Source organism: Saccopteryx leptura, chromosome 10 (assembly GCF_036850995.1).
Source record: "Saccopteryx leptura isolate mSacLep1 chromosome 10, mSacLep1_pri_phased_curated, whole genome shotgun sequence".
In the NCBI taxonomy this organism is placed as follows: domain Eukaryota; kingdom Metazoa; phylum Chordata; class Mammalia; order Chiroptera; family Emballonuridae; genus Saccopteryx; species Saccopteryx leptura.
Window position 1 is genome coordinate 32,168,870 of NC_089512.1, and position 18,707 is coordinate 32,187,576.

At 41.0% G+C, this 18,707-nt stretch overlaps 1 protein-coding gene across 3 annotated transcripts in view; it reads left to right on the forward strand.

Annotated features, from left to right (window-relative positions):
* TBC1D5 (TBC1 domain family member 5) overlaps window positions 1-18,707 on the forward strand; it is a 495,717-nt gene that overhangs the window by 265,181 nt on the left and 211,829 nt on the right. For all 3 annotated transcript variants that reach the window (XM_066350480.1, XM_066350479.1, XM_066350482.1), the window contains 4 exons: window positions 462-570; window positions 2,040-2,129; window positions 2,225-2,299; window positions 3,821-3,888. In XM_066350480.1, the coding sequence (XP_066206577.1) occupies window positions 462-570; window positions 2,040-2,129; window positions 2,225-2,299; window positions 3,821-3,888 (342 nt within the window). The remainder of the gene's footprint in view (window positions 1-461; window positions 571-2,039; window positions 2,130-2,224; window positions 2,300-3,820; window positions 3,889-18,707) is intronic.

An 18,707-nucleotide genomic window follows, 5' to 3' on the forward strand; every position in this document is an offset into this window, starting at 1 on the left:
TTTACCTGCCCAGCCTGATGTTAAAAAGAAATGCGTTCATTTAAACAGATAGTTCATGTGAGAAGCCACAATAATCAACAATACACATTGTTGTTATTTATTTTTGGAGCACGTATACCCTTGTCAATGGCTAAAGCAGTCATAAGCTTATATTAATATTCATTTTTTGTCTTGTCTATTCACTGAACTGCACTACCAACATTTTAGAGAAGACGGAATAGCCTCCATAGACATGAATTTCAGTAGCTGGCATAATTATAGTGATCTACATATTCATTAAATCTACAGAAGAACTCTGTCCAAAAAGACAGCCAAGCATTCAGAAACAGTGCACAACTAAATATATACGTTTTAAAAGTTGCATTTCTTAGCCTTATTTAAAATTAATTTACTGTAGCACTCCTCTCTAAGCAGAAGAATTTTAACAAAAGGATCCCCATGCTTTGGTTTCTTGCATATAGGAAAGAATGGGAAGAACTATTTGTAAACAACAACTACTTGGCAACAGTAAGGCAGAAGGGGATTAATGGGCAGCTGAGAAGCAGCAGGTTCCGCAGCATTTGCTGGAAGGTAAGAAGAAAATATTTATTTACAGTTTGTGGTTGCAATATATCAACACATTACCTGACGCCCTGGAAGATTACCCATGCAGGGGATCACTGAACGTTTCAAGAGACCTCACTCTTGATTTTTTGGCCATCCACGTTTATCTTTCATAGGGCATTTACTAATAAGGTTGAGCCCCCGTAGTTCTGAGTAACTGGTGAAGGTAAAGGAGTCGTTTGAAATAACTGACTCTTCATCTCGTGTGATGGTGCAGAATGCAAAGCACCGCCTTTCCACTCCCCAGAGGCTTTGCAGAATCCTGAAGCTGGGGAGGAGAAGGGGGATTACCTTCCAGGTCCCTGTTATACCAAGCACTGTCTTTTAGTCACCCTCCCTTCTTTCTTCTTAACTAACAGGTAGAAAAGATTTTTTTATATTTCTTTCTGTAGAAACACAAAAGGTAGGGCAACAAGAAGTGGCAGGAAATTAGGTCAGACTCTTTCTAAGAGAAAGGGTTATTGGTTACCAAAACTAGCAATAATAACCTGCAGTTATCTTTTTAATTGCTTGGAAATATTGTTTCTTGTTCTCTCAAAATGAATTAATTTATGTTCAGTCTCATTCCTAAAATGGCTTCTGTTGAAAGTTTTTCAGGGTAGATCTGCATAGATTGAGCATTTGGAGTCTGCAAGTAAAGACAGTAAGAAAACATGATGTATTAGACAGTTTTAGATTGAATAATTTAGATTTAATAATTAAAATACATTTTTCTTCCGTTAGATGCAAGCAGTAAAGGCAGGAGACCTGCTGATGGGATATTCGTATACTAATATTTGTTCCTCCCCCCAGTCTTTGTTGTTTAACTTTTAGTATCCTTCATTTGCTGAAAATAAACTCATATCCAGATTTATTTTAATGTTGTATTAAACAAAATTAAATCAAATTTGTCTTTTTAAGAACACTTGTTATTTTCCCAAGCTGATTGCCAGTTGTAAATTGAATTTTCTGCCGTAAAAGGAATGACTTCACGTCTCAGGCTGTGTCCTCAGATTGCTCTTCTCTGTAGAGGACACACCTTAAACCTTGGACTTCCTGGCTGGGCCCTGTGCCGCGACTGTCCTCTCTCTCTCACTGGCACAGCCCATCCGGGCTGTACAATCGGAATCATACTTGACCCTCAGTGGATTGTTTTGTTCATTTTTAATACAAGTCTGGAGAGAGGGTTGATTCCATTTTGTAGTGTAGCATCCGGGATCTTGGGTTTTGGGGGGTTCTTTTTTTCTTTTGGCTTTTGTTCACATTCTAATTGCCCAAATATACTTTCTTAAATATCTCCAGATATGTATAACTTAGTGAGAATTAGGAGAATGATAGGAGTGTGAAATACGAGGAATGTGAAGATCTCCATTTTCAGGTGATTCTGTTTGGCCTAGTTCCACATTTTACTTATGATTTTTTTAAAATTTCCCCCCTTTTCTTCCCCATCTTGACAGCTATTTCTTTGTGTCCTCCCTCAAGATAAAAGCCAGTGGATAAGTAAAATTAAGGAATTAAGAGCATGGTATAACAACATCAAAGAAATAGTAAGTTGTATTTTCATTAATATAACTGTTTTCAAATGCATGCCTTCTGGTCCAGTGGCCTCTGACCTGGTGTCTTTCCTTTTCTTCTCTCCCAGCACATCACAAACCCAAGGAAGGCCGCTGGCCAGCAGGACCTGATGATTAATAATCCCCTCTCCCAGGACGAAGGGGTAACGTTTGTCTTCGTTCATGTCGCACCTTCTTTTGCCCATAAGAGTGCGTTTCTCAGACTGATTATCAGTCACCACAAAAGCAGTGTTATTTCATACCAGCTGTTTTTCTTCACCCCACGTACTCTACCCCCTAAAACCTGATGGACGTCATTCCATGCTGCAGGCACGCTGTGTGGTAGGAGGTGTCTGGCCCCTGCCAGTGGGCGGGCACCACAGGGGAGCTGCCCCAGGACGTCTGTGAGCGCTGAGGGCGCAGCGGAAGAGCAGGAGGATGAGGACAGAGCTGTTTTATCAAGGTTGCCGTAGCGGTTGCCATAGCGGGCGGGGAGGAGAGCCTCCCTTTGTGATAAAGACAGAAAAGGCTCCACTGGTAGCACTAACTCACAGGAGGAAGGCGGCTAACTATCTGAGTGGGTCTACGAAGAAATTTAAAGATCAGGAAAAATATTAGGCCTATCTCCACTCATATTCTTGTAAATAATTACTATTTTACAGTAATTGTGTAACTTTTAAAATTATTATTATTTTTTTTTATTTTTCTGAAGCTGGAAACGGGGAGAGACAGTCAGACAGACTCCCGCATGCGCCAACCGGGATCCACCCGGCAGGCCCACCAGGGGCGAAGCTCTGTCCACCAGGGGGCGATGCTCTGCCCCTCCGGGGCGTCGCTCCGTTGCGACCAGAGCCACTCTAGCGCCTGGGGCAGAGGCCAAGGAGCCATCCCCAGCGCCTGGGCCATCTTTGCTCCGATGGAGCCTTGGCTGCGAGAGGGGAAGAGAGAGACAGAGAGGAAGGAGGGGGGGTGGGGGGTGAAGAAGCAGATGGGCGCTTCTCCTATGTGCCCTGGCCGGGAATCGAACCCAGGTCCCCCGCACGCCAGGCCAACGCTCTACCGCTGAGCCAACCGGCCAGGGCTAAAATTATTTTTCTAATTCCTAGTTCCTTGTTAACAGAATTTTTTTTCCAGTTAATATATAATATTAGCATCTCGTTTTCCTAATACATGTAATTACTATAATATAGTCTATGTTATAGCAGCATAAAATATTGTTAAATACATTTTAAAACTTAAATTCACATTTTTAAAAGTACATAAAATTCTGTTCAATTAGAAGACCAAGGTTTGTAGGAAAGAGTACATATCTTTCTTAATGTATTGGGAATTCAGGTCAGGTTCATGTTGGGCCCAGCTTTGCTGTGGCCCTGCTCTAATCCAAGCAGAACTTTTTGTTGTAAGGGTAGTAGCAGGTGCATAGCAGTAAAAATGTCATTCATGTATATAGATCGCAGAAAAAAAAATAACGTAAAATACTATCAATGGAAAAATTAATGCTAAAATAAGGATGTGTTTCTGAGAGTAAGCTAGATTGTGATGCAGATTACTCCAGTTTCCTATCTGCAGTGTGAAATGATGACTCAGAGAAGGATAAAATTAATCATTTAAATTATTAAATTGAGATTATAAAAGTCAAGCAAAGGTGAGAGGTTATTTTAAATAGGTTGTTCTTCTTATTTCAGAGTCTTTGGAACAAATTCTTCCAAGATAAAGAACTTCGATCAATGATTGAACAAGATGTCACAAGAACGTATGTAGAACTATTTATAAATTACTTTCAATCATTGAAATTAGTGTTAGCTCTTATTTTGGCCAAGTTTTTATAGTAATTATCATTTTCTTTTCCTAAAATATAGGTTTCTATGTTTCCTTTTTCAAAATAAATTATTTTATTTATAATGTTAATGCTTTAAAATAGTATTTAAACATTTTTTTTCTATTTCCAACAATTACTTGAATTTATGAGCTTCTGATTAAGGTCATATTATGTGTTCATAATAATGGTATTACTAGAAAGATTTATCTTTTGCTTTACAACTTTGAATACTTTTCTAACCAAATTATTTTTTAATTGACAACTATTATTTCTACCCTCCTTATTTCTCTTCCTCTTGAAGCCATAGAGGTTTGCAAACAACCTCTTCTCTCAGTCTACTCTGTACTTACCATGTGAAGAAGTAGTTTCTTATTTAGTATACAGTCAATATTTATACCTTTCATACACTAGTCTCCTCCTTCTGGGTCAAGTAGTGAGAAGCACATGAAATTTGTGTAGAAAGATCCTAGGGTAGTTTTAGCAACATGTGCTGTCATCTTGGGCAAATTGCTTTCAATGAATATCTTTTTCCTCATTATCCTTTTCTGTTGAATAGAGACAATAGTAATCACTTCACAGTAGAGTTATAGATAAATGAGTATATGCTGTAACAGTAGTGTAACTGAGGTATGTTTTTACTTTAAACTGTGAACAATCACATACATATTAGTCAGTCTGACCAAATCACTGGGATCTAGGATAAGCCAGGTATATGCAGAGTCGTGGGTATCGCTGGTGCCTTCTTCCGAGTCGTCCTGCAGCTTTGCCTGTCTGCCTACTCTTGGTTCAGTTCCTACTAGATCTATCACAGTACCCACGCCTCTGGCTCCCTGATATGCCTCTTTCCAGATCCAAGCACAGAATAATCAGATGACAGGGACTACTATTAAGGTTGTGCTACATATTTAACAAATGAAATTTGTTTTAAAATGAAAATAATTCGTAGGATTCATGAGTTCAGAGTTCAACAAAATCCTAGATAACTGGCAGTCATAGTGGTGTGGGGGTGTGGGGGGGATCATCGTGTTCAGTTGGAGTTGTGCAGTTCCCCGGGGAAGCCCGTTAGAGGGAAGCTGCTCCCAGACGTGTGGGCAGCAGTGTGGCCTCTCCAGTCTAGTCTCAGAAAGTAGAATGCCTTGGTGTTGGTGCACAGGAGGCACTCAACTAATACTTGTTGAATAAAACAAAAAGAATAAATTTCCCCATTAATCATTTTAAGTAACTGGGTAATCAGTAGCAGTAATACAGGCCTCTGAAAACAAAATACAACATACATATTGCTAACCAAGCAGTAACGGTACCTTTTTTTAAAAAAAATGCTACACAGTTTTCTTCAAAAACTTGACAGCTTTAGCTTGGAGTGGCCATAAAGACGATGATCAATCTCTAGTTATTAAAAGGACATGGAGGAGCCATGTCCCTGGGGCAGAGACACACGCTCAGAGGCCACGCAGGCCAGATTGCTTAAAAGAAATAGCAATCAAATCAAGAGAAGGGAAAAATTAAACTCTAGTAGCCAAAGCAAGTAGGAAGTGGCCCTGAGTACCTAGTTCTCATTTTGGTCACTTATCTTAAACATTTTGCTTTGCTGGGTTAGAAAGTGTTTATTCTTAAAAGTTGTATTCTTGTAACTACTTGGTTTCATATTTTCTCTGGATTTTTAAAATAAAATGTATATGTTTGTGTATACGGCTGCTTTTTTTCTTATAATTTCTCTCCACTGGCACATTTGAAGTTGGCAACCCCGAGATTCAGGGAGGCAGCCAGAGAGCTGTGCAGCTCATAGCATAGGTGGGGGAGGTTGCACACCACCTTCCCAGGGCTCCCTGCGCTGCTCACTTCCGAGTTCAGTTTCCTTGTCATCCCTACGTACACTTCGTGGCAAGTAGCTTAGCTTAGAGCAAAACTGTCAGTCCTTTTTTAAAGCCACCAAATTGCCTAACCATAAAAACTGAATAGCTTGAATAATTGAAGTACTTTAAGTAATATATTCTCTTTATAAGGCACTGCATGATCTAACATCCAGCGTTTCTAATTCCCTAACCCAGTCTGTTAGGGAATGGGAGAAGGAAGGAAGTTCAGCTCAGTGAACGTTGTACAGTGTTACTCATTCATGGCATCCACAATAAGAATTATGTTGTTCTAAATGTCTATTTATTGAATGTCTACTGTAACATCTACCGGGTACAAGAACAAACGTCGGAGACTTTCAGGAGTATAGATGTAACTTTATTGGTTAGATTTACCTGCGCAGGGGCAAATTCCCGAGGTGTCCAGAGACACCATGCTCACAAGGAGCTGCAGATGGGAATCGCACCTAGCGCTCACAGCTAAATCTTTTTATAAGCTAAGCAAGCAAGCCTAATACAGAAGCAGATGTGGCGGTAACCTATTTGCTAAGGGGGCTGCACATAGCATAGCAACAGGGGCTGGGGTCTAGCTCATTGGCGAATTCCAAACCTAAACTTCTGATAAGGGTCTTTTAACCAATAGAATGCAAACGTTTGTCTCTTTTTCTTTTTTCTTTTTTCTCTCTCTCAGCCTCCCAGAGTCCCTATCTGTCTCTGCTTCTTGAACGACCTTGGACATGTTATTCCTAACAGAACAGGAGCAGGACCTGCCTGTAACCCTTAAGTTCCCTGTTCCATTAGTGCCCTGCTTATTTTCTGATCTTCTCTTGATCCTTACATCTACTATATTCTAGGCAGATCCTTTGCATTGTGGAGACAGAGTAGTTTGCAGACAGACAAGGTCCTGCTGTCACAGGATGTACATTTTACTATAGGGGGAGAAGGGGTAAGACAATAAGCATGTATAGACGGGGTAATTGCAGAGGGTGGTGACTGCTGTAAAGAAATAAAGTCAGGTAATAGGATAGCTAGAGGGGATGGCTGCTTTTGGAACAGTGATCAGAAAAGGCATCTCTGAGAGGATGACATTTGAGGTGAGATGCGAAAAAAAATTTAAAGGCATTCATATGAAGATCTAGGAGAAGAACATTAGGCAGAAGGAATGCCTGGACCAAGTCCCTCCAATGAAATAAGCTCAGTATTGAGAGGAGCGAAGGGAAGGCAGGTGTGGCTGGAAGCACGTGATTGTAGAGGGGGAATTGAGAAGAGGTCAGACGCTAGGCAGGCAGTCCTGGAGCCCGTAGTAAGGAATTTGGATTTCATTCCATTCCAATTGCCATGGAAAGCCATTAGAGGATATTGAGCAGGGGTGTGCTGTCTAAAAAGACCACTCTGGCTGCTGTGATAGTGGGTCGCAGGTGGAGGTAGGAGTGAATCTATTGCAGTATTCCAAGTTGAGTAATGTTAGTGACTTAGATGAAAGATGCAGTATTAAAGATGGTTAAGAGTGGATAGGTTGATGATATACATTTTATAGTTTTAAATACAAATTGGGGTGTCATTATATGGAGTTTTCTGCATGAGTTCTGTTTCATTTTTGCTGCTCTGCTTCAGGTTCATTTTACCTCCTACCCAGTCTCCTGTTTAATTGTTCTCACGGCCCTGTTACCTGTCTCTTCCAGCACTATCCATGTGTTGTAGCCCTCTTTTCTCAAAGCACATTTCTAGTCATGATGCTTGCTGAATCTTAAAAGTTCTATGACTCTGCAGTCTGCAGAATGGACTTGCTCCTTAAGACACCACAATTCCTTCTACAGTTTCCATTTATCTTTCTGTTATTGATTTCCAGTTTAATTCCATTGTGGTCTGAGAGCAGACATCGTATGATTTCTACTTGGTCAAATATGTTAAGGTGTGTTTTATGGTCCAGAATGTGGTCTGTCTTGTGAATATTCCATGTGAGCTTGAGAAGAATGTGCATTCTGTCGTTTGATGAAGTAGAGTATAGATGTCAATTTTCTCCAATTGATTGATGATGTTGAGTTTAACTATGCCCTTACTGATTTTCTGCCTGCCAGATCTGTCCAGTTCTGATTGTGGGGTGTTGAAATTGCCACATGACAGTGGATTCTCTTTTTTCTCTTTGTAATTTTAGTAGTCTTTTTCTTACATAGTTTGATGCTCTTTTGTTAGGCTCATCCATTATGTCTTCTTGTAGAATTGATACCTTTATTACTATGTAATTTCCTTATTTATCTTTTAATTAGTGTTAGAATGGTATGTTTTTATTTTTCAGTGAGCTAATAATGCCTCTGAACTGTGACATTGACAGGTAATTCTCAGTCTCCACAATACCCGCCCCCCCCCCCCCCCTTAGAGGGGACAGGATGGCTAGACTGGGCTGGAGTTAGGTATTTCTCCCTTCCCCAGTCAGTTGGGCTCTGGTACTACCCCAGCAGGGTAGGCTCTCCTTAACTAGTCATCCCTGAGGGCAGGCCTTCTTCAGAAGAACTGAGCTCTGTGCTCAGAGTCGCTCCTTTCCCTTCCCCCTGAAGGAAGCTGAGGGGATTTTCTCAGTTATTACTGTGGGAACCTGATCGAGTTCTGGAAGTAAATCTCACAATATAGTGAGACCCCTCTATGACTGGATCCACCTGGAGTTTTTAACTCTGAGTTGTTTACACTGAGCTCAATTACAGTTCTGGTTCTCTGTCCCAGCCTTGGTTCCCACTCCTGAGTCTCTCTAATAAGTGTGACTCCCTGTATTTACATGTCTTTCTGTCCATTCATGGGGACAGCAGCTTTCCCTGTGTCTTCCCCATTCTTGTGGACCCAAGAAGAGTTACTGATTTTCAGTCCGCTCAGCTTTTTACTTGTTAGGATGGAGTAGCAATGTCCAGACTCCCTATATGCAGAGCCAGAAACCTGCAATCCCTCCACAGTTCCCTTGTAGACCTGGGCTGCAGCGCTATTCCCTGAATAGGTTTCCTGCTTTCCATTTTCCATTTTGCATTACTTGACCTTAGGAATGCTACTAGCCCCCACTCCTCCCTGTTGGATTCCTGACAGTTCATCCTTCAGAGCCTGAGTTCATCAACAATCTGTTCATGGAGCATTTCCCATTCTCTACAATTGGAAATAATTTATGCCTATTCTGTGTTCAAGTAGAATTTTCTTAATAACTTTTTGAGGATATTTATTTTGTTTGGTCTTCTCATTATTTAGACCTGCTAATATATTCAGTCTGCCAATATATTCAATACATTTATATTAATCTCCTCTGGGTGCCAGGTGCTGGAGATGCCAAGATAAATATGGCATGGACCCTTAAGAAGCTCAAAATCTAATAGAGAAAGCAGCCAAAAATAAGTCACAGTCCAAGATAACTGGTGATGTAATAGAAACAGCATGTACAAGAGCTCTGGTGTCAGCCCAGCTCTCATCTTTGAAACCCATCGGGAAGCCCCTAGAGGGCCTAGACCTAATTTTGGTTTTGTCTCACTGTACAGAGTCAAGTTGATGTATAAGACGTGCTCATTGATTGTGAATCTTATCACTCATGATTGGTTGTTTGATTTTAGTAATAACAATCACTAATATTTTCAGTCTTCAGAGATACAAACACACTTAAAAAAATACTATGATCAGCCTTCTAGCCAGAGTATAAACAAGATAATTTTGTCTCATAAGCTGTATTGTTGTCATTATTATTGAATTTATTTGATCTGAATATGTCATTGTATTAAATATTATCTCCTCTTTCAACTAATTTTAATATTCTTTTATTCTACTAACCCTTTTTTTTTGCCTCAGAGGGTTTTGTATTCATTTCAATTAATTGTTCTTTATCTCAGCCTAATGGGGTTGTTACCGTTCTCATTTATATTACTGAAAAAACTGATAATCAAAAGGTAAGTCAGGGAGTTCCAATTTGCAGCATTTCAAGTTCAGAACTTGAATTGTCCATTCTAGACCAATTTTGCCATGCTTTAAAGGCTGTGACATTAAATGAAATTCAGTATTATTTAAAATGATGACAAGTAGTGAGTTCAGAATAAGATATCATTTCCATATTAGATGCCAAAGAAGTCTGTTATTTGGTCTATCAAGGTCTATTCTAAAAGTATATTTATAGTGCCTATAACATCATTTGCAAATTAACATATTTATAAGCTATTGCCAAATAGTATCATTTTTTCTTCAGATGTGTTCTCCCTCTCCCTTCAATTAAATGATTAAAATTCTTTAACTTACTTTTATCATTTTAACTTTTGCTATATTTACAAGTTTATTTGACTGCCTAAAGGCTGTGCTAGTCCTCATCTTCAACTTTTGGTCTCTTGTTTCAGGTCATTGTAGGGTTATTGCATTGAGCAATACCAGCTCATTCATCAGTTAATTACATTCTTTTCTACCTAAATCTCCATGATACGGTTAGATCTGTAAAGATTCAGTGTTCTCAAATTAATGATTTCTTTTGTTCATAGTTTCATATAGGCCAAGCTTCTGATATAATATAGTTAATCAAACTTTGTCTCCTCAGTTATTTTTAGCTCTTTGATATTTTGTGGATTCATTAATAATGGCTGTAACTCTCTTAAAAACTATAGATGTATGCTGTCCAGTTTTGTACCCACCAGGCTCATGTGGCTATTTAAATTTAAATTAACTAAGATTAAAATATTTTTGGATAAAGTCTTCATTCATAGTAGGCATATTTTAAGTGATAACTGTTAATCCTAATCCGGAGGGATCCAAAACATTGAAGACACGAACAAGGTCCGTCGATTACACACCAAAGCTTTATTGTCTAGCTTGGCCAAGCGGCAACTCCGACAGAAATCTGAGGGAGCGTGCGCTGGCCCTTTGTTCTACATAGTTTTTATAGTTTTGTAAGTGGGAAGTACAGAAGCAAAAATTGTAATTAGGAGCCCTTTACCACTATTGGTTATAGTCATATGTCCTTTAACATGATAGGACCATGTTCAATTTGCAAGCCATACATCCTTTTGGAGAAAACAAAATTTACAAATCAACACAATGGTAGAAAGATGTCTCTTTACATATTAAAAGGCCTTCCTATATTTTCTAGTGTTCATCTGCTATCTCTCTGTCCAGAGTCACACGTGTTAACCACACGCATTTACATAGGAGAGGTAGTTTCTGTGGGGACAAATGCCCGCAAATGGCTCATTGCTATAAGAAAAGGTTTATTTTGGCTTTCCTCTTCCTGCACCTGGATAGCCATTCACCCTTTTCCCCACAGGTGTGGTGGAATGTCTGGGGATCCATGTTTTTCTTCCCTTTGCATTTACAATACAATGCCAAGGGCCATCCTGATTATGCCAATCATACAGTACAAAGACTATTCTCACAATTTCTCTGCACACCTTAACCCAAATTAATAAAATGTTCTCCAAGCCTCTTAAAATATTAATATTAATATTAATTCTGTAGTTTTTGGTACTTTACAACACCTGCGGGTGAAGGGGCTCAGTGGCTCCTCAATAACGGCTATTGTATGGGCAGCATAGATATAGATATTTCTATTATTATAGAAAGTTCTGTTGGATATAGAAACATCTGAAAGGAACTGTGGATAATTCATTGTTGTTATACCTCTCTATAGTATATGATATCAATGTCTGGAATTTTTTTTAATAATGAACTTTTAGATATGGCCTGTGCTAAATGTTTATTTTTATTTCCTTACTCTGCCCTTAAGAAACCTTCATGAATTTTTCTAGTTTACAAGTCTTATCTGAGTTTTTGGTCAAATTTAGTTAATATGTTACATTGTAGTAGGCAACTTAAAATTAGGCTACTTTGAAATTTTATTCTATATTAGTGATATACAAAAGTGATTTTACAAAGTTAACTTGTTGATTTTTTTTCCCTTGTTTAAAGTCCTTTACTCTATAATTTCCATATTGGGAGAAATATTGTTAGTACTCTGTCAAGTGACTCGATTGTCACACTTTATAAATTTAAGATGTCCTAAAAATATTGATACCTTTTATACAGTTTCCTCCAAGCCCATTTTTTCTTAAATAAAAAAGAAATTCCTCAGGGAAGGAAGATTTTATAAGCAGTTTCGGAGCAGAATTGATTTTGGTGTGTGTTAATGCAGACAATCTGCCCAGTGTTAAAATGTTAGAGAGAGAAAAAAAACACACAAGCTGCCATATTCGTGTGATCACACCAAAATAGCAGCTTGTATTTATATTTTCAGTCTCCTCGAGGTGGACTGCAGGCACACATGAATGGGCGGCTGTGCTTGGCGTTGTGTTGTGGTTTTATTTAATGCAGGCGAAGTACATGCTTGTGCATGCACGACCAGCCCTCGCATATGCACTTGTTCGCAGCCGAGAAAGTGGAAACTACAACACAAGCCGCTCTCGGAGTTGTCGGCAACCTGTGCGTGTGCTTCTTCAATATTAAAGAGGGGGAGACAGATTTTCAGGAACATAGGAAACAATTCTTCTGTCAAATGGCCTGTAGTCCTTTCTCATTTGACAACTTTTAAGGTAAAAGCAAAATATTTGACTGTGACGGTTGCATGTATTTATTTGGAAATACGTATTTTCCTGTACTGCTCCTGTTTTTAATGTGAATTTTTCTCATTCTATTGACACAAGTAAATTCTTACCATACGTTTATTCCAACTTATGCGATATTTTAAATTTTTGAAAAATTGTTGAGTATTTGAGTGAAAATATAGGTGTATTTGCTGCAGCGTGTGCAGGTACACTGCTTTGATGATCATCCTGATGCTCCCAGCCTCGGGGACATGGGACATGGGGACAGCTCAGTTCTTCACCCTGAGCTGCTGACCAGGAGAGTTGTTGCTGTTGCGATCCCCCTGGTTTAGATTAAGACATATTTTTAGCACTGTTTATAGTTGTGAGTTCACATATTGACTGCAGGGGTGTTAAGTAAAGTGTGGTGGCTGGTAAGTGAATACCGCATCCTGAAATATTCCTAGTAGGCATAGCCGGTGCAGTGGTGTAACAATCTTTTCAGAACTTACAAGCAGATTTGGAATAGAAAGTACGTTGGTACTTCAAAAGGTAAATGAATTTTGCATTTATATACATATATATGAATTTTGCAATATATACATACATATATATCTTTCCCTAATTTTTCGGCTTCAACATATGAGTAGAAAGTGGGTGCTTTTGGTCTCTTTGAGGTGAGGCAGTGGGAGAGAGGGCCTGCTGTGTGACCCAGGGCACTGGAGAACTGGAGAACATGCTGGAGGGAAGCCTCTCTTTTTGACCTGCTCCGTTTCCAACCTGGGTCGGTTCACTCCTCCTTAGGCAACCTGGTGGTCCCCCGCTCCCGGGAGGTCACCATATTGATGCCGAACATAGTGCGGACACCCTATCGGCATAGCGCACTACAGCCCAGAACTCCTGGGCTCCAGCAATCCTCCCGCCTCAGCCTCCCAAGTAGCTGGGACTACAGGCGCGCGTGCGCGTGCGCGCCACTACGCCTGGCGAGGGAAGCCTCTCTTTACATGGTGATAGGGACAACCTCTTGGACTCCAGCCCCACTGCCCTTTCCCCTTAGACATTGTTCAATATTTCCTGTTGTCCTGACCCCCTCTGCTTCATCCTTCCCCTGTATGGTGATTTCAAACTCCTACCTCCATTTAGACTTGGATATTTTCCTGCAATCCTCTTGGGCTGGATCCTTACTCCTTGTCACCACAACCAATTCCTACTTTTCTTTGCCTTTTTAAAATCAGCATTCACCCTTAGTTTGTGGCCTATGAAAGCTCCATGTTTCTCTTGTCTTGACTATAGAAACAAAGACAGCAGAGCTCTGGTCTGGCCTTTCTTATATGTATTTCACCTCCCCACCTTCAGTTCCTGGTCCATAGATTTCATTTCCATTTATCATTGGTTTGTGCATTTATAGGTTTGTCTATTAATTTATTCATTCACCTACTTGAGAAATTACATCTACCAGCTATTATTATACAGGTTAAGGGTCCTTATAAATAAATGTGCCTTTTCTGTTCTTTTATAGATCATGCACATTTTATTTTAATTATCTTCCTTTAGAAATACCTGTAAGATCTCTATTTTCTCTCCTAGGTTTCTGTATTTAGTTCCTACATTTGTATCTTTATCTTCCCTAGTACCTGGCATCTTTAGTAGGCATTTGTGTCACTGGTAGTCAGCTAGTAAATCCTTTTATTTTGCAGACATGGAGAGTTAAAGTTCAGAGACAGTGTGACTTGGGAAAATATAACTTGTTAATGGCTGAAATAGAAATAACACCTCGGACTCCAGGTTTTACCATTACTCTGTAATGTTTTCTGTCTTCTTATTATCCTAGATTTAACACTTTTTCAATTCAAGAAGTATTTATCAAATACCTTCTGTGTGCAAAGCCCCCTGTGAAGCAAATAGGCAGTGTAAACTTGAGTGACTTATCTCAAATCTTATTCAGAAGGAGGTGGAGATTAAATATTAAATAAATAGATGCTGCTCTGCCCTCTGGGTTCATGTGCTCTAACGCCGAGTTTCTCAACCTGGGAACTGTGGACATTTTGTATCAGTAATTATTTGTTGCAAGAGGCTGGCGTGTGCAGTGTAGGATGTTTAGTAGCTTCCCTGCCCCTAACTGCTAAAGGCTCTGTGAGTCCTGCTTTTGAAATCTTTACAGGACATCAGGATATCTTGTTAGACAGAAGGGTGCTCTGAAGCACCACTTCACAGCTTTCTGGGATCTTAACAAAGGATTTTATATTCAGACCCTTGGTTTCATTCTTAGGCCTTGTTTCTGACTGTATCTTAGATTTGATCTTTGCCCAGAAGCAGTGTCTTAATGTTAGCATCATTTGCTGACTAGAGAGGTTGAGAATGAGAATAAGTATTATTTTAAGCCCAGCAAGTCCCAGCTCCTTTGTGTTGAGCAGTTCTTTCTTTTGCTTTTCTCCTCTTTCATTCTACTGCGAGTAACGAGTATAAACCAGGCAACACTGTCAGCACTCTGGCTGGATTGCTCCTTAGTTAGATCACCCACTTTATTAAGCACATTTTCTATTTTCCATATAACCAAAGGCTGTCTTTCTTGCCACTACATAATAAAGAATGTTTTTCTTATCATGTTTTCTGCACTTTTATTTAAGCCCTCACTGGCAGCCAGGTCCTCCTGGGCTGTGTTTGTCTTTTGCTAACAGTCTCTTTCATGCCCTTTAGTCTTTCACTGATGCTTTATGCAAGGTCCTCCCATCTTCTATTCAGTCCCGTGGACAGATCTACCACCCCCAGCTTCTATTCAGTCCCATGGACAGATCTACCACCCCCAGCTTCTGTTCAGTCCCGTGGACAGATCTACCACCCCCAGCTTCTGTTCAGTCCCGTGGGCAGATCTACCACCCCCAGGTTCTGTTCAATCACATGGACAGATCTACCACCCCCAGCTTCTGTTCAGTCCCGTGGACAGATCTACCACCCCCAGCTTCTGTTCAATCACATGGACAGATCTACCACCCCCAGCTTCTGTTCAGTCCCGTGGACAGATCTACCACCTCCAGCATCACATGGACAGATCTACCACCTCCAGCATCACATGGACAGATCTACCACCTCCAGCATCACATGGACAGATCTACCACCCCCAGGTTCTGTTCAATCACATGGACAGATCTACCACCTCCAGCTTCTGTTCAGTCCTGTGGACAGATCTACCACCCCCAGGTTCTGTTCAGTCCCGTGGACAGATCTACCACCTCCAGCTTCTGTTCAGTCCTGTGGACAGATCTACCACCTCCAGCATCACATGGACAGATCTACCACCCCCAGGTTCTGTTCAGTCCCGTGGACAGATCTACCACCTCCAGCTTCTGTTCAGTCCTGTGGACAGATCTACCACCTCCAGCATCACATGGACAGATCTACCACCTCCAGCATCACATGGACAGATCTACCACCTCCAGCTTCTGTTCAGTCCTGTGGACAGATCTACCACCTCCAGCATCACATGGACAGATCTACCACCCCCAGCTTCTGTTCAGTCCCGTGGACAGATCTACCACCCCCAGCTTCTATTCAGTCCCGTGGACAGATCTACCACCTCCAGCTTCTGTTCAGTCCCGTGGACAGATCTACCACCTCCAGCTTCTGTTCAGTCCCGTGGACAGATCTACCACCTCCAGCTTCTGTTCAGTCCCGTGGACAGATCTACCACCTCCAGCTTCTGTTCAGTCCCGTGGACAGATCTACCACCTCCAGGTTCTGTTCAGTCCCGTGGGCAGATCTACCACCCCCAGCTTCTGTTCAATCACATAGACAGATCTACCACCCCCAGCTTCTGTTCAGTCCCATGGACAGATCTACCACCCCCAGCTTCTGTTCAGTCCCATGGACAGATCTACCACCTCCAGGTTCTGTTCAATCACATGGACAGATCTACCACCCCCAGCTTCTGTTCAGTCCCATGGACAAATCTACCTCATATCTTAGGGGTGTTATTTTTTAGCAATAGTCCAGTTTCAGATATCAAAACCTATATTAATTATTTGTCACTATTAGAATAAGTCAACCCAAACTTAGTGGCTTGAAACTATAATTATTTATTTCATAGTTGCTGTATCTCAGGAGTTTGGGAGCAGCTTAGCTAGAAGTTTCTGGTTTAAGAGTCTTGAGACAGCAGTCTGTTCAGCTGTCGGTGCAGCCATGCGAAGGTCTGCCAAGGGCTGGAGGATCAGTGTGGGTTCCTCTCCATGTGGATCTCCCCATGGGACTGCCGAAGGCTCTCCCCAGAGCAAGCAATCCAAAAAAGGAGGGAGGTGTGGTAAAGAATTTGCAGATCTATTTTTAAAATCGCCACAGTCCACTTGTAGCATCCTGGGTCGCCCAGATGACCTTTTCTGTTCTGTGCAGTTGTGAAGGGAAATGTATACGGGGCCTCATTTGGGTGGGAGAATGAGTTTGAGGGTCACACATTGCTTTTACTCTCATTCATTTGGCCAGCACCGAGTCAGTGGCCAGAGCTAACTGAAAAGGAAGCTGGGCAATGAACCCCAACTGTGTCCCTGGAATGCAGAGAGAACAGACTTGACTGAACAGGGGGAATGGTAAAATCATCAACCAAAACAGAGGGAGGGCAGACAGAAAACGTATCTGGTGTGTCTGCTTTCATTCCATATCAAATTATTCCTGTATGGTTTTTGCTTCATTTTCCAGTTTTTCTATGATAAAACAATAAGCCAGAGTCAGGTATTATAGTTATTTTGGTGTTTAATAGTATTCTGGGGACTTTTCATCAACTCATTTTAAATTTTGGATGAATTCTTGCTTTGAAATTCTGCTTTTGAAGTATGGGCATAACATCAGTTATTGTTCGTTCAAGTACTTTGTGCCTCTCTGTCCTCCTGCATGATTATAAACCTTCACCAAGGGCTTTATTTTTTCCCATGGGGCATTTTATTGAATACTTGCATCTTCAGTAATTCATCGGGGCCCAATGCTTTGTCTGTTTTAATACTTCTAATTACCTAATTATGTACTATAATGCAGTCACAAAGCCCTTTATCATTTCACTCTTTTCTTAACCCTTTCTTGCTTAGGAAATACTCTTTTTGTCTCTTTGTTGTCTGAGAAACTCTTCGTTCTGAGACAGCCCAGATAGTTGCCTGCTTCACTCCCAGCAGGTGCCTGCATTCCTGGTTACTGGGCTGTGAGGTGGGTGTTTAGTCATCCTCCATCCCTCAGTTCCCGGTTCATTCCCATGTGCTGCAGTCACATGAGAAGTCATCCAAGAGAGAAAAAAGTTAGTCTGGTTGTCATAAACGACTTTCGTGATAGAATTATTAGCCATTCTGTCATTTATAGATCTTCAACGTCCACAAGTATTCATGAGCAAATGTATTAGAACTCAGCAAACTTTTTCACAGTTATGATGATGTGTACTGCAGGATAACTAAACATTGATGAAGGGGATTTTTTCTTTATATATGTAGTTTAGACAATTAAGGAAGAAGAGTGATAAAATTAGAGTTTTACTATTTTACAGCCTCTAGGGAGTTAACAGATCTAGGCCCTGCTCATCAGTGGTTGCTGGGTCACAAAGGAGAGGTCAGCTAGCACTCCTTGCCCCCTGATGGAAGTGCACAGCACTGCCCGCGCCGAGTCCTCACTGCTGCATCGGAAACCACCCCAAAGCTCAGAACAGCAACGGTTTATACTGTTGATGAATCCATACCTTGGGCAGGTGAGAGCAGGACCGTTTGTCCCTGTTCCACGTGGTGTTGGCTGGGCCAGCTTGAAGGCTAGGGGCTGGGATGATCTGAAGTCTTGTGCACTTGCATGCCTGCTTGTTGAAGCTGGCTCTCAGCAGAGACCGTCTCTGGAGCTGTGGCCACAGCACCTCTACATGGAGCTGCTTGACTTCCTAGTAGCATGGTGTCTGGGTCCCAAAGTCGTGTCCAGATGGAGAGCCAGACGGAAGCTATGTCACAGTGTCGCCTAGCTGTGATCTCTGTGAGGAGCTGTCAGCGAGGCTAGCCCACGTTCACGGGAGGAAAGTTCGACTACCTGTTAGTGGGAGGCATGCCGAGGACTTGTGAACATAGGCTGAGACCATCATTCTGCCATGAAGAATTTGTTGACAGTTAAACCTGAATCTCATGAAATCTCTAGACCTAACTACCAGTTTATAAGAAATAAAGGGGGAAGAGAAATGTGTTCAAAACAAAATCAATGAACAATAAGTAAAATCCTGAATGTGGGAAGTTTCTACCAGATACAGAACTTGGTTTTTAAAAAAACTGATTGATTGATTTTAGAGAGAGAGGAAGGGATATGTATATATTGGTTGATTCTTATATGTTCCTAGATGGGGTATTGAACCTGCAACCTTGCTGTGTCAGGACAATGCTCTAAC